General features: G+C 51.5%; 1 protein-coding gene across 1 annotated transcript; it reads right to left on the minus strand.

Moving 5' to 3' along the window:
• Positions 1 to 796: 796 nt before the first annotated feature.
• GP1BA (glycoprotein Ib platelet subunit alpha) lies at positions 797 to 3,714 on the minus strand. The gene is made up of 2 exons (XM_042965795.1): positions 3,401 to 3,714; positions 797 to 3,147 (listed from the first exon to the last, which is right to left on the minus strand). The coding sequence occupies exon 2, from the start codon at positions 3,139 to 3,141 to the stop codon at positions 1,258 to 1,260; it is 1,884 nt and encodes a 627-aa protein (XP_042821729.1). The 5' UTR covers positions 3,142 to 3,147; positions 3,401 to 3,714; the 3' UTR covers positions 797 to 1,257.
• Between the last annotated feature and the right edge of the window lie 12,012 nt (positions 3,715 to 15,726).

The raw sequence follows: 15,726 nt of genomic DNA on the forward strand, positions 1-15,726 counted from the left end.
TGACGGCCAAGCTCAAGATTGATGTATCCAGGGGGGCATTCCAGGCAGGAGAGGAGCGCGGTCAGGTTTTCAAGCTGGCGCCATCTGGAGAAGGGGGTCTGGAGCCAGAAAGGCTCAGCTTGCACTCCCATTGTCCAGGCTGCAAGCCCTGGCTGGGCTGGCGACCCCAGAGGAGAGAAAGCCCGGCTCAGCGCGCTGGGGAAAGGGCAGAGTCGAGAGAAGCAGGGGGGAAGTGGGTTCCGTTTGCCTGTGTTCTAGCTTAGGAGTGGGAGGCTTCACTGAGACCACTCGGTACAACCCACTAAGGAGGGCACATCACCAGCCCCACTCCCATCCGTGCCTCGGACCTGAGCGGAGCAGGAGGCCCCGCCTTGGCTCCTCGGAGGCCCCAGGCACGGGGGCAGCTCCAGGGAAACTTAGGTTTTGAGCTGACACCAGCGCTCGCAGTGGTGAGGGGCTGCCCCCCTGGAGGAGGCAGGGGGCGTGGGTTGCCAGGCTGTTGGGTGAGGAGTGATCCAACTAGGGTGGGGGCAGTGGGGCCTCAGACGGGCCACCGTTTTCCTCTCCAGAGGAAAGCAACTTTTCTTCGTGAAGCTTTTTTTTTTTTTTTTTTTTAAACACAAATACCTTACAGTGGTAGAAAACTTAGGAAATGCTAAGCGGAGGAAAAGAAAATAAAACCACTGTGTTTATGCTACCCAGGGGTCATCAGGGCTCACGTTTGTTTTTTTTAATGTTTATATTTTGACAGACAGAGACAGAGCGTGAACAGGGGAGGGGCAGAGAGAGGGGGAGACACAGAATCTGAAGCAGGCTCCAGGCTCCGAGCTGTCAGCACAGAGCCCGACGCGGGGCTCAAACTCACGAACCGCGATATCGTGAGCTGAGTGTTAACCAATTGAGCCGCCCAGGCGCCCGGGCTCCCATCTCGATATGTCTCTTTCCAGGTCTTTTCAGTACACCCGTGTGAGAGTGCTGATTGGTGCATCTCCTTTTTCCTGAAGCGTCCCCAAGGTGATGGCAATAGCCTAGCGGTCTGGGACCCTCCCCCGCCGCAGCGTGGGGAGCCTTGTTCTATGAGCTCCTGGCTCCCGCATCTCACCACCCCCGCGGCTTTGCCAAGGTTGTGCCCGTGCTATGGAGAAGAGGCTTCGGATAAAGGAAAAGTAATTACCACCCCCACCCCCCCCCAAGCTAGATCCTGACAGGAAAGCCGTCACATCACAGCCTCTCAAGGTCCCCACATCCCCCCCAGCCTCAGAGGCTGTGGCCAGAGTACCTAATGCCCACCGTGCCCAGCAGGTCCTGACCACGACCCAGACTCAGGGCTGAGGGCCGCCGTCCTGCCACCAGAGGCCCCACGCGGCCGTTAGCCCGCACCCACAGGAAGAGGCTGGAGCGGAAAGTGGGCAGTGAGCCTGCAAGGAAAAGGAGCCAGGCGCGGGGCACGGGCACTTGCTTCCCCCTCTGCAGCTCCAGATGCGTGGTGTATGTGGCTGTGGCCGGGGCCTGTGGCGTCACACGGCGGTCCCGGGCCAGTAGCAGGATAAGGACCGCGGAAGCAAACAGAAGCCAGAGGAGACCCAAAACGTAGAAGCCCAGGGGAAGGAGGCAGCACGTGTCCCGGCCGAGGGAAGGGTCATTTCTGGGGCTGCGTGCATTCTCTCGAGCCACCCCCTGAGCCTCTGGGAGGGTAGTTGTGGCACGTGGCCAGGTAGTAAGGAATGAGGTGACTTTGGGGCTGGTTAAGAATGTGGTTATTTCAGAGGTGGTTGGGGTGGTGGGGGGTATGGTGGGCTCCGGGGTGGGGGAGGTCGTGGTGGTGGGGGTCGTGGGGGGCTCCGGGGTGGGTGAGGTTGTGGTGGTGGGGGTCGTGGGGGGCGTCATGGTGGGGGTCGTGGGGGGCTCCGGGGTGGGGGAGGTCGTGGTGGGGGGGGTCTTGGGGGGCATCGTGGTGGGGGTCGTGGGGGGCTCCGTGGTGGTGGGCTGCACGGTGGGGGGCTCCGTGGTGGGGGTGGTGGTGGGGGGCTGCACGGTGGGGGGGGTCGTGGGGGGCTCCGTGGTGGGGGGGGTCGTGGTGGGTTCCGGGGTGGTCACGGATGTATTCTGACTCTCAGTGGACTCTTGGGTAGAAGACAGATAGGGCGTCTGGCTGTGTGGATAATCGGCAGACGTTGGGTAGAGTGGGGGCCAGTGGGTTGTGCGGGCTTTGGCGTTGGTGAAGAGCATGACCCCAGCCGTGGTGAAGGGGTCCTCGTCCTCATACTCGTCGTAGCCTATGTCCGCATCCCCGAGGGTGGGGCAGCCCTTCCCCGGGTAGGTGTAGACCGGTGTGTTGGCCAAGTTGACGCATCGCACGCTTTCCACGTTGGGGGTCATGGCCTTGACGTCTACTCCCTCCTTCCACAAGTAGACGTTATTGGGGTTGTCTTGCAGCCAGCGAGTGAAGTAGAGGATCTCGCAGTCGCAGTACCAGGGGTTGCTGTGCAGGAAAGCGAAGGGCAGGAGGAGGTCCCCAAAGAAGTTCTTCGGGATGGTCCGCAGCCAGTTCCCCTGGAGGTACAGGGTGTCGAGCTCCTCCAGTCCGTCCAGGAGCCCGGGGGGCAGCTCGTTCAACTTGTTGTCGGCCAGGCTGAGCTTCCTCAGCCGGGCGGTGGGTGCCAGGAGCCCGGGCGGCAGCGTCTTCAGCTTGTTGCCGCGCAGGTAGAGCTCGTGGAGTTGGCTCAGGCCGTCCAGGGCACCAGGGGGCAGCGAGGTCAGCTCGTTGAAGGACGCGTCGAGGGTGTTGAGCGCCGGCAGGGCCCGTCCCAGCGGGGGCAGGCTTCGCAGCTTGTTGTGGGAGACGTCCAGGGTCTCCAGCGCGGGCAGCGTCCCGTCCACCTGCAGGTGGGTCAGCTGGCTTTGGCTCAGGTGCAGCTGGGCGAGCCGGGTCAGGGGCAGCAGGGAGGCCGTGGAGAAGGTGCCCAGGGGGTTCTCGCCCAGGCGGAGGATGGCCGTGTCGGCCGGCAGGTCGGGAGGCGGCGCCTTGAGCCCCCGGTTGTCACAGCTCACTTCCACCTGGCTGGTCACCTGGGAGACCTCGCAGACGGACTGGGGGCGGGAAGGGCTCGGCAGCAACAGCAGCAACAGGAGGAGAGGCATGGGGGCCTGGCCGGGGAGGTGGGGGGGGGGGGGGGGGCTTAAGCGGGCACCTCTGGGCCTGGGGCGCTAGGCCCCGCCCAGACTCTAGCCCCCCACTCCCACCCCCAGCCTCTGGGACCCCTGCCGACCGAGCTCCCACTCGTCCTGTCCCCGCCGCTGCCCTCTCCCACCCTCGCCCCCCAAAGCCTGGACAGCACCACGTCCTCGTCCTCACCCCTCCCTCGGGGCCCCCGTCCCCCAGCCCCCAAGTCCCGCTTACGGGCCAGCGCAAAGACCTCCGAAGGCACAGCGCTGCTGCCACGGTGACTCCGTCCTTCACTCTTCCAGCTCCAGGGAGGGCCTGCTCGGGCGGGCGGCAGGAAGGGCTCGGGGAGGGGGAGGAAACGCCAGCCCGATAGGGACTCCTGTGACCCGGGAGCTGTCTCCCTCCCGGACGCGGGCCCTTATCATCTCCTCCCACGACTGTGCCCCGCGCTCCTTGTGGCTCCGTTCTCCCGCCGGGCGGACTGGGACTGGACTCCAACCACCACCTTCGCCCGGCTTTTAAGCCTCCGGCCGCCGCTCACTGCCCCTCACTGTTGTCTTCTTACGGTCGCCAGTGTTGACCCTCACCTCCCTCTGCCTTTTCCCCCTGTCTCTAGCATGGTCCCCCCCACCCCACCCCCAACCCACTGGCTCAGTTCTGGCCGAGGTCGCCACTGCCAGCGCCCTACGCCCACTGGGCGCTTCTCCGTTATGATCTTAACGTGTTTTCTGCGACCCACATCACCAGCGTCCCTTCCACTCGGGACTCATGACGCACACTCCTCTTCTCTGGCTGGACTTTCTTTGTAGATTCGTCTTTGGCCCTTCGTGAGAAGTTCACCCCCGGAGTTTGGCCTTTGGCCCTCTCCTTTTCTTTTTCTTTCTTTCTTTCTTTCTTTCTTTCTTTCTTTCTTTCTTTCTTTCTTTCTTTCTTTTTGACATTTATTTTTGAGACGGACAGAGCACAAGTGGGGAGGGGCAGAGAGAGAGAGAGGGGGGGAGGCAGAATCCGAAGCAGGCTCCAGGCTCCGAGCAGTCAGCACAGAGCCCGATGTAGGGCTCGAACCCACTAACCGTGAGATCATGATCTGAGCTGAAGTCAGACACTCAACCGACTGAGCCACCCAGGCGCACCCCCCTCCTCTTGTGCTACACAAACACCTGGGATCACCCTCGTTCTTTTCCTTGCTTTTCAACCACACCTACACCCCAGTGACTCAAACCTATGTCTAGCCCAGACCCCTCTCCTGAGACCCAAACCCCTAGGTCCCCCTGCCCTTTGGAATCCTTGGATGTCCCACAGGCATTGAAGCTGCGTGTTCAAAACTGAGATACTCCCCCTGTTGTCCAACCCAGCGAATGGTACCACCGTCCACGCATTTGGCCGCTCAGTACCAACAGATCCCTGATGGCCACCCTGAACCCTCCCCCTCTCATTCCCTGTCCAACCTGTCACTAGTCACGCTCATTTCAGCTCCTAATCTCTCTGAAATCCACTTTTCCTGTTCCCACCGCCACCATCGCCAGTCCGAGATACCATTTTCTTTCTACACCCCACTGCAACAGCCTCCCAGCTGGTCTCCTGACTCTGGCCTCCCTTCTGCCCGACCCTCACTTATCTGGGAAGTTCCAGCCCAGAATTTCTTCCTTTGGAAAGCCTTTTAAGACCTCCAAGACTTGGGGTACCCGGCTGGCTCGGTTGGTGGAGCATGTGACTCTTGGTCTCAGGGTCATGAGTTCGAGGCCCACGTTGGGTGTAGAAATTACTTCAAACAAACAAAACAACAACAACAAAAGCTTCCCAAGACCAGGTTAGGTGCCTATAAGAAAGTCAGCTGCCATGTCTGTTGGTTCTCTTCCCGATGATTAACATGTCCCACCTACTGTCCCCACAAGGGACGTCATGGGCCTGCTCCTGTCTGCTCAGCACCGGTGACACTTGAGCCAGATGCAGTGAATGTCCAGATCTGCCATTTATCTCATTAGCCTGCTGCAAAGAGTACCTGAAACCATGGAGAAAGCAAGGAGTCAAGCAGCAGGAAGTGAGGTGATAAGTTGCAGAGAGAGAGACACCAGGGTGTGGAGTAGGGCCCCTGGGGCTGCTGAGCTTTGCTACATTTGTATGGGTCAGGGGTTTCGCGTGAGCCTCAGAGAACATTCAGGCTGACTTGGAATGACAGGGAATTTGTTAAAAATACATTGGCTCCTCCCCGGGCTGTACCCGCTGAGGGGCTAGAGAACCAGACTTGGAGTAGGGCCAGGCTGCGGAGCGAGTCTGGTGAGCAAAACTCTGCTCCCGCCACGAGACCGGGTCGCTGGAGCCCGCGCTGCTCCAGCTGCTGATATGGAAACTCAGCGCAGCCTCCCTGCCCTGACGTGGCACCTACCGCCTCGGGAAGCCAGGGCTGGGTGTGAGGGGGACGGGTCGTAAGCCGGTGACCCAGCTGCCAGGGAGCCCAGGAAAGCCAACGGCGTTTTCCCAGCTTCTGTAAGAGGAGGCCGCGTCGGCTTCTTCGAAGATGCCCACGTTGAAGGTTTTTGCAGACGTAGAAACGAGGGATTCGTACACTTTGGCACCTGCTGAAATGACCCGGTGTTTTAGTTTCTTCACATGTTAATGTTCTGATTTTTTTTTTTTCTTCTAATCTTGCATCTTTGAATGCCTGGGAGTAACGTTAGTTGGCCATTATGAATTCTTTTTTTTTTTTTTTTTTTTTTTTACGTGTATTTATTATTGAGAGACAGAGTGTGAGCTGGCGAGGGGCAGAGAGAGAGGGAGACACAGAATCCGAAGCAGGCTCCAGGCTCTGAGTTGTCAGCACAGAGCCCGACGCAAGGCTCGAACCCACGAGCCGTGAGATCATGACCTGAGCCGAAGTTGGAAGCTTGACGGACTGAGCCACACAGGCGCCCCTCTTTTAATATAATCCTAGGTTGGCTTGCTCACATTTTAGTTAGAATTTTTACATCTAGGGATGCCTGGGTAGGGCTGAGTGGGTCAAGCGTCTGTCTCTCGATAGCAGCTCAGGTCTTTTTTTTTTTTTTTTTTTTTCCATTTTTGAAAATCTTTTCTTTATATTTTTTTATTAAAAATAATGTGTTGTCAAATTGGTTTTCATACAACACAGTGCTCATCCCAACAGGTGCCCTCCTCAATGCCCATCACCCACTTTCCCCTCTCCCCCACCCCCCCATCAACCCTCAGTTTGTTCTCTGTATTTAAGAGTCTCTTATGTTTGCCTCCCTCCCTCTCTGTCTGAAACTATTTTTCCCCTTCCCTTCCCCCATGGTCTTCTGTTCAGTTTCTCAGGATCCACATACAAATGAAAACATATGGTGTCTGTTCTTCTTTGCCTGACTTATTTCACTTAGCATAACACTCTCCAGTTCTATCCACGTTGTTGGAAACGGCATGATTTCATTCTTTCTCATTGCCAAGTAGTATTCCATTGTGTATATAAACCACATCTTTATCCATTCATCGGTTGATGGACACTTGGGCTCTTTCCATAATTTGGCTATTGTTGAAAGTGCTGGTATAAACATTGGGGTACAAGTGCCCCTGTGCATCAGCACTCCTGTATCCTTTGGCTAAATTCCTAGCAGTGCTATTGCTGGGTCGTAGGGTAGGTCTATTTTTAATTTTTTGAGGAGCCTCCACACTTTTCCAGAGCGGCTGCACCAGTTTGCATTCCCACCAACGGTGCAAGAGGGTTCCCGTTTCTCCACATCCTCGCCAGCATCTATATAGTCTCCTGATTTGTTCATTTTAGCCTTTCTGACTGGCATGAGGTGATATCTCAGTGTGGCTTTGATTTGTATTTCCCTGATGAGTGACGTTGAGCATCTTTTCATGTGTCGGTTGGCCATCTGGATGTCTTCTTCGGAGAAGTGTCTATTCATGTCTTCTGCCCATTTCTTCACTGGATTATTTGTTTTTCAGTGTGGAGTTTGGTGAGTTCTTTATAGATGATAGTAGCTCAGGTCTTGAGCTCAGGTTTGTGGGTTCAAGCCCTGCATTGGGCATGGAGCCTACTTATAAAATACAAACTTTTACATCTAAGTTAGAAAATAAAAGTGGCCCATAGATTTCTTTTTTTTTTTTTAATTTGGTTTAACATTTATTCATTTTTGAGAGAGAGAGAGAGCATGAACTGGGGAGGGTAGAGAGAGAGGGAGACACAGAATCCAAAGCAGGCTCCAGGCTCCAAGCTGACAGCACAGAGCCGGACGCGGGGCTCGAACTCACAAACCGTGAGATCATGACCTGAGCTGAAGTTGGACGCTTAATCGACTGAGCCACCTTGAGTTCTGTTTGTTTTGTTTTGTTATCAGAGTTATGCTGCCCTTATAAATTAAGTTAGAAAATGTTATATTCTCTGGATAAGTTAGAGATTATAGGAATTTTCTGTTCAGTGCAGGTTAGGTGGACCCATAAAACCATCTGGACCTGATGCCATTTGGGAGATAGCTTCCTGAATACCTTTCCAATTCCTACTATAATTTTTGGTCTGTTGAGGTTTCTTGAGTCAAATTTTTTGATCCTCCCCCCTTAAGTCAGTTCTGATGTTGAGTCAGTTTTGGTAACTGATATTTTCTTTCTTAATATATTTTTTTAAAGATTCTATCTTTAATCTCTGCATCCAATGTGGGGCTCAAACACACAACCCCAAGACCAAGAGTCACATACTCCACTGACTGAGTCGGCCAGGTGTCCCAATAAATTGATATTTTCTAATTAAAATATCTATTTCATGTAGCTGTTCAAATGTAGTATTGCACGTTTGAACACTTACACTTTTACCATGTGTTAAAATCTCCGTATCTGTAGTTGTGACCCCTAATGTTTTTTGTATTTTCTTTCTTTTTCTTTTCTCTCTCTCTTTCTTCCCACCCCCCATTTTTTTTTTCTTCATCGGACTTGCCAAAGATTAGTCTATTTTATTGGACTAGCCAAAGAACCAGATTTATTAATTTTACTAGTCGATTTCTTTTTTTTCCCCTCTCTCTTTGACGATGAATGTCTACTCCCACCTTTAATAATTCCTCAGGCCTTGAGCTTACTTTCATGTTCCCTTTCTACCTTCTTGAGTTCTTGAAATCTTAGTTCACTTACTTTCAATCTTCCCTGCTTTTTAGGTAAATCCACTTAATTCATACCTTTCATCTGAGTATGGCATCATGCCATCTGATGTTTTTTTTTTTTAATTTTTAAAAATGTTTGTTTATTTTTGAGATAGAGAGAGACAGAGCGTGAGCAGGGGAGGGGCAGAGAGAGAGGGAGACACAGAATCTGAATCAGGCTCCAGGCTCTGAGCAGTCAGCACAGAGCCTGACGTGGGGCTGGAACCCACGAACTGCGAGATCGTGACCTGAGCCGAAGTCAGATGTTCAATCGGCTGAGCCCCCCGGGTGCCCCCGAGGTGCATTTTTAAAGAGCTTTGTGAGGAAACATTAGTTGGAGGTCTACTCAAGATCCACTCAACTTTCCTTTTTTTCTTTTGAAAAATCACTTCTACTGCACCCTTAGGATTCTTGGTGGGAATGATTCTATTCGAGCTACGTGAGTGGGCCTCAGCCAGTCACAAGGACCCACACAAGTATCCTCATAGAAGCTGGTCAGAGTCTCCCACCATGAGAGCGAGACTGGTTCAGGGTCAGAAAGAAAAGGTAAGTGGGTCCCTTCGTAACGAAGCCCAAGGCTTCTGTGGGGTGACTGAAGTAGGCATGCTTTCTCTGGATGTGGGCAGGAAATATGTGACCCTGGATGAGCGATTGAATCGTTTTATGATCACAGGAGATAAGGCCCTAGGATGACGCTAATGTCAGGAAAGCTACAACAACAAAAAAAAAAAAAGAAAAGAAAGGAAGAAAGAAAGAAGAAAGAAAGAAAGAAAGAAAGAAAGAAAGAAAGAAGAAAGAAAGAAAGGAAGAAAGAAAGAAAGAAAGAAAGAAAAAGAAAAGAAAAGAAAGAAAGAAAATGGCAGGATGCCGGGGGTGGGGCTCAGTCCGTTGAGCATCCAGCTTCAGCTCAGGTCATGATCTCGTGGTCTGTGAGTTCGAGCCCCGCATCGGGCTCTGTGCTGACAGCTCAGAGCCTGGAGCCTGCTTCGGATTCTGTGTCTCCCTCCCTCTCTGCCCCTTCCCTGCTTGTGCTCTGTCTTTCAAAAACAAATAAATATTGAAATAATTTTTTTTTAAATGGAAAGAAACCATTGACATCACTGAGCGGGAAACCTAATTTTTTTAATTGGTGTTGGAATTGTTACTTGCAACATAATAAGCTTTAGGAGGTAAAGATTGCATTTTCCATTTTTCCTTTTTTTAAGTGTTTTTTTTGTTTGTTGAGAGACAGAGCACAAAAATGCTAGCAGGAGAGGGACCGAGAGAGAAAAGAGGATCCCAAGTGCAGGGATCCTATGCGGGGCTCAAACTCACAAACTATGAGATCATGGTCTGAGCTGAAATCGAGGGTTGGATGCTTAACCAACTGAGCCACACAGGCACCCCATTTTTTTAAAGTGGTGTTGTTTATTTATTTTATTTTATTTTTTTAAACATTTAAAAAAAATTTTTTTTAACGTTATTTATTTTTGAGACAGAGAGAGATGGAGCATGAGCAGGGGAGGGGCAGAGAGAGAGGGAGACACAGAATCTGAAACAGGCTCCAGGCTCTGAGCGGTCAGCACAGAGCCCGACGCGGGGCTCAAACTCACGGACAATGAGATCGTAACCTGAGCTGAAGTCGGAGGCTTAACCGACTGAGCCACCCAGGCGCCCCTAAGTGGTGTTGTTTAGAAAGGTATTTTAAAAACTTTTTTTTCTTTTTTAAAATATTTTTTATTATTTATTTATTTATTTATTTGAGAGAGAGAGAGGGAGAGCAAGCAGGGGAGGGACAGAGAGAGGGAAACAGAGGATCCAAAGCGGGCTCTGAGCTGACAGCAGAGAGCCCGACTCAGGGCTCGAACTCACAAGCCATGAGATCATAACCAGAGCTGAAGTCGGACATTTAACCGAGTGAGCCACCCAGGCACCCCCACAAAGGTATTTTTTAAATTTCAGGTAGATGTTTAAAAGTAAAACTTTTTTTGAGATCATTATAGATTCCCAGACAGTCGTAAGAAATAAGAGATCCCGCGTGCCCTTTCCCCAGTTCCAATATCACAACCCAGATACTGACGTTGTCCTCACCATAAGGATCCCTCACGATGCCCCTGTATACCCACACACGCTTCCTTCCTACCCCCTGACTCCCACCGCTCTGCTCTTCATTTCCGCCCTCTTGTCACATTAAGAATGTTGGGGCGCCTGGGGGGCTCAGTCGGTTGAGCATCCGACTGTTTCTCAGGTCATGATCTCGCGGTCCGTGAGTTCGAGCCCCGCGTCGGGCTCTGTGCTGACAGCTCGGAGCCTGGAACCTGCTTCGGGTTCTGGGTCTCCCTCTCTCTCTGTGCTCCCCTCTCCCCCTGCTTGAGCTCTGTCTCTCTCTGTCTCAAAAATAATAAACGTTAAAACAATTTTTTTTTTTAAAGAACATTATATAAATGGGATCGTACAGTATATGCCCTCTGGGAGTCGACCCTGTCCGCTCGGCACACTCCCCTGGAGGTTCGCGGTTTGTAGCGTGCACTGGTATTTATTGCCAGGTAGTATTCCATTGCGGGGAGTACCACAGTGTACCCACTGCCCAACTGAAAGCCGACTGGGCAGATCCCAGTTGTTGGCTGTTACCAATAAATCTGCCATGAATATTCACATACAGATTTTTGTGGGAACACAAAGTCTTCATTTTCCTGGGAAAATGCCCCCGGAGTGCGGTTTCTGGGTCGGAGGGGAGTTGATCTTTGGGCGTGACCTGTTGGGGGTTTGCTGGCTTTCTTGCAACGTGTGAGTGTCTGTTTCTTGCCAGATTTGGGCGGTCTTCAGCCATCATCTGGGAACTTTTTTCAGCCTCGTCCTCTTCCTCCTGTTTCTGGGTCTCTGATGACACAAGGTCAGATCTTTTGTCAGAGCCCCAGGGGTCCCCGAGACGTTTGTGCTTTTAAGTCTGTTTTCCCTCTGTCGTGCGGAACGGGTGATTTCTATTGTCGTATCTTCCGGGTCACGGGTTCTTTTCTCTGTTCCCGCATTGTGTTGTGGGGCCCACTCCCTGAGCTGTAATCTCAGCTGTTATGCCTTTCAGCTCTGCAGCCTCCATTTAGTTCCTTAGACCCTCTGTGCCTTTGCTGAAGTTCTGTTTGATCTCTTTCAAGTGCATCCATAATTTCTTGTTAAAGCCTTTTTATCGTGGCTGCTTTAAAATATTTTCCAGGGGCGCCCGGGTGGCTCAGTCGGTTAAGCGTCCGACTTTGGCTCAGGTCATGATCTCACGGGTCGTGGGTTCAGGCCCCACGTCAGGCTCTGTGCTGACAGCTCGGAGCCTGCAGCCTGCTTCGGATTCTGTGTCTCCCTCTCTCTCTCTGCCCCTCCCCTGCTCACGCTCTGTCTCTCTCTCTCTCTCTCTGTCAAAAATAAATAAACATCAAAAAAATAAAAGATTCCCCAGAGAATCCTAACACCTCTGTCCTTTGGGAGCCACCTGGGTGAGGATGACCTCCTGGCTGCAGAAGTGAGTGACGGTCCTGACCCTCCTGGGGCCCCCTGACGCCATCCCAGTGGGGATGGGAAGGGTGCCTCATGGTGGCCAATCTGGGATGGGTATCCAGGCTCCCCTGTGGTTACCAGCTGGCTGGGGTGAAAGTCCCTGCTCCCCTACTTGGCCTTCCCAGAGAGTCTGCCAGCCCGGCAGGGATGTTGGGGCACCTGGTGACAAGCCTGGGGAGGGTGCAAATCTAGGCTCAACCTTTGGCTGCTGGTGTGGGGGTGGCCACAGTTTGTCCGTGGTAGAATGTCTGGAATAGAGTGCCCATTTCCCAAGTTCTGCCTTGCCAGGCTACCCCTTTCCTGGTCCTCTGGCTGGAGAGAGCAGGCTTATTATTATTATTACTATTAGGGCACCTGGGTGGCTCAGTCAGTGAAGCATCTGACTCTGGTCTCGGCTCAGGTCATGATCTCACCATTCATGAGTTTGATCCCTGCATCAGGCTCTGCACTAGGGGTACAGCTAGGGATTCTCTCTCTCCCCCTCTATCTGCCCCTCCCCTGCTAGCTCTCTCTCTCTCTCTCTCTCTCTCTCTGTCTGTCTCTCTCGGAATAAGTAAATAAATTTTAAAAAAAATTATACACAAAACCGAAAAAACACAAAGGGCTCATCCCACCGGCAATAAACGTCTTTGTTTCTAGGTTGCGAATTCCTTCACTTCTTGTGTGTATATAGAATGTCCCGGATTTGGTTGGATTTAATGGGCGGAACAGCGAAGCGCACACCCATCTTGCCGGAAGCGGAGATCTCCCTGGTGGGTAGGCTTCTCGATTTCTCACACTTGGCATTAAACATACCGACTGAGGGTTGATCTTACGGATCCGCTTGGCCCGGATTCCCCACTTGTTAACATTTGGTCTCGTTGGCTTTATTCCTGTGTCTCCTGTGTCTCTGAGGGTTTTCCCTGAACTAACTTGGAGACATCGCCACTAAATTTCAACGTGTGTTGCCTAAAAACAAAGGCATTTTCTTACAGAACTGCAGTATGGTTATTAATGTGGAAATTCAATACTGATGGGACGGTATGGTCCAATCTGCAGTTCATATTCCCATTTTGTCAATTGTCCAAAAAATGTCCCTCGTAGCTCCCCCCGCCACCCTCCCGCCCACGTCTAGGAACCCATCCGGGACCATAGCTCTTTTGTTTCCCGTAGGTCCCCAAACTGTCTGGATTCTTTATGTCCTTGACATTTTTGAAAACTACAGTCCGGTAATTACGTAGAATGTCCCTCGACTGTGTAGAATTTCCCTCAACTCGTCTGATGCTTCTCACAATTGGATTTGCCGTACGTTTCTCTGGCGTGACTATTACATAAGGGATGTGGCTTTCTCGGGGCATCATATCGGGAAATACTTCATATCAATTTGACCTATTGCGGGGGTGCTGTTAACTTTGATACTTGGTCAAGGTGGAATCCACCGTGCTTTTCCACCGTCAAGATACTGTTTCCTCTTTTCTCACTAAGAAGCACTTTTGTGGGGAGATGTTCTGACACTATGTAAATATCCTGTTCCTAATTCAACTCTGGCCTGCAAAGTACAGCACCCGTTGGTGACTCTCGTCTGGGCCGATTATTGTAAAACCGTATTTTTAGGTGATTTCAGTTCATTCCGTTTCCTTGTAACCAAAAGAACCCAATGAAAACAGAACATTAGACTCAGAAGCAGGGTTTCGTGGAACTGATCCTGAGTGCTATCGGCTGGAAGGGAATGTTTCTACCCAGTGTTTTCACGGCAAAGCCACTAACTGAGCCTTCTCCTGAGGTCTCTCGGACTCTAAGGGTGGGCCTCGGTCGGTGGGGCGGAATGTGGACTTTGAGCCGTCTAGACTGGATTAGTTACCGTATTGTAAATTCCTATAGGCCTGACAAAACCGTTGTGACACTTTGTTTTAACATCTGTCCACCCCTCTAGCTGGCAAACTTTGGGACAGCAGGCCCTCAGAAACACCGCCCATGCTCTACAGGGGTAGACCCTGTTCCATGGGCTGAAGGGGGTGTGGCCACGTAAATAAGACACGTCTAGGGGCGCCCGGGTGGCTCAGTCGGTTGAGCATCCGACTCTTGGTTTCAGTTCGGGTCATGATCTCGCAGCTTCGTGGGCTTTAGCCCCGCATCGGGCTCCACACTGGCAGCGTGGAGCCTGCTTGAGACTCTCCCCTCTCCGCTCTCTCTGCCCCTCCCCTGCTTGCACCCTCTCTGTCGCTGTCATAATAAATAAACTTTAAAAAAAGAAAGTCCCACCCCAAAGGTCACAAAAATACTCCCCCACATTTTCATCTGTTAACTTTCTAGTTTTTCACCTTTCGTTTTAGAGTCTTTAATCCACCCGGAGTTTACTTTCTCGTATGGTATGAAATAGGGATACGGCTTAATTTCTTTTTCTCTCTATAGAGGGAGGCAGCCACTTGTGTCTTCTAATCTTTTTCTTTTTTAACATTTATTCATTTTTGAGAGACAGAGACAGAGTGTGAGTGGGGGAGGGGCAGAGAGAGAGGGAGACACGGAATCCGAAACAGGCTCCAGGCTCCGAGCTGTCGGCACAGAGCTGACGGGGGGCTCGAACCCACAAACTCTGGGATCGTGACCTGAGCTGAAGTCAGATGCTTAACCGACTGAGCCACCCAGTGGCCCCCCGTGTCTGCTAATCTAACCGGTCCTCCCTGAGGTCACCCCCCTGAGGTCACCCAGCCCATATCACACTTCTGTGGGCACACGGGTGGTTCCATGGCTCTTACCCGGTTCCTTTCTTTAGTTTTTAGCAACTAAGCAGAACCAGTTGGGTTTTTGTGTAATTGTTGTTGCTGTAACTTCTGTTGGATGTTTTAATATCTGCCGGGGTAACTCCCTCCTCTTTTTCAAAACCCACGCGGCTATTCACGGACCTTTGTACCGTCATAAACATTTTATCTTTTTTTTTTTTAACGTTTATTTATTGACGTAATCTCTACACCCAACGTGGGGCTCGAACTCCCAACTCCGAGCCCAGGAGTCACTTGATCACCGAGTGAGCCCGCCAGGCGTCTCTAGATTGTCATAAACAGTTTAGAAGAAGTTCCTCAAGTTTGTAAAAATTTAACTTATAGGTTATTTGGGGCAGGACTGACATCTTTAATAATCGGGAATCAGCTCATCCAAACAAAAAGTGTCTCTCTCCATTTACACTCAACTTTCATGCCCGTTAACAGTTTCACATTTTTATGGGGCGTCTGGGGGGCTCAGTTGGTTGAGCGTCTGACTCTCGATCTCAGCTCGGGTCTTGATCTCAGGGTCGTGGTGGCCGTGAAGACTACTTAAACGCACACACACACACACACACACACACAGCAGTTTCGCATTTTTGCCGTAAAGATTTTACATACATTGAAAGAACATCCTTAATTACTTTGAGTTCTGAATACTTGAGAGACTTTGTTACTGTTGTGAGCGACCTTTTGTTGTCCGTGACTTCTTTCCGCGGGGGTGAGGAGAGCTGTTGGTGTTGATGTTTCTTACATCCAGGGAAGTCCCTGACTCTCCTGTTGGTGGCTTATTGTTGCCCTGCAAGGTTTTCCACGGTGGGAATTATACCCTCACGTAGTTAATCTTTTCCTTTCCTCCGCTTTATTTTCTTCTCTTAGCGCGTTGGCCAGGACCCCCAGTGTTGCCGTGAAGACAGTCCTGCCTTATTCCTGTTTTTACAGTGAGGGCGTCATGACCCATGTGAACTGGAGGTTTTTAAAAGTCCTTTTCAAGTTAAGGAAGTTGTTTCCCGACAAAAAAATGTTTTAAGTTTATGTATTTATTTGGGGAGAGAGAGCGTGCGTGGGGGAGAGGCAGAGAGAGAGGAAGAGAGAGAGTCCCAAGCAGGCTCCACACTGTCAGCGCAGAGCCCGACGCGGGGCTCGAACTCACGAACCGTGAGATCGTGACCTGAGC

The sequence above is a fragment of the Panthera tigris genome, chromosome E1 (assembly GCF_018350195.1).
Source record: "Panthera tigris isolate Pti1 chromosome E1, P.tigris_Pti1_mat1.1, whole genome shotgun sequence".
In the NCBI taxonomy this organism is placed as follows: Eukaryota; Metazoa; Chordata; class Mammalia; order Carnivora; family Felidae; genus Panthera; species Panthera tigris.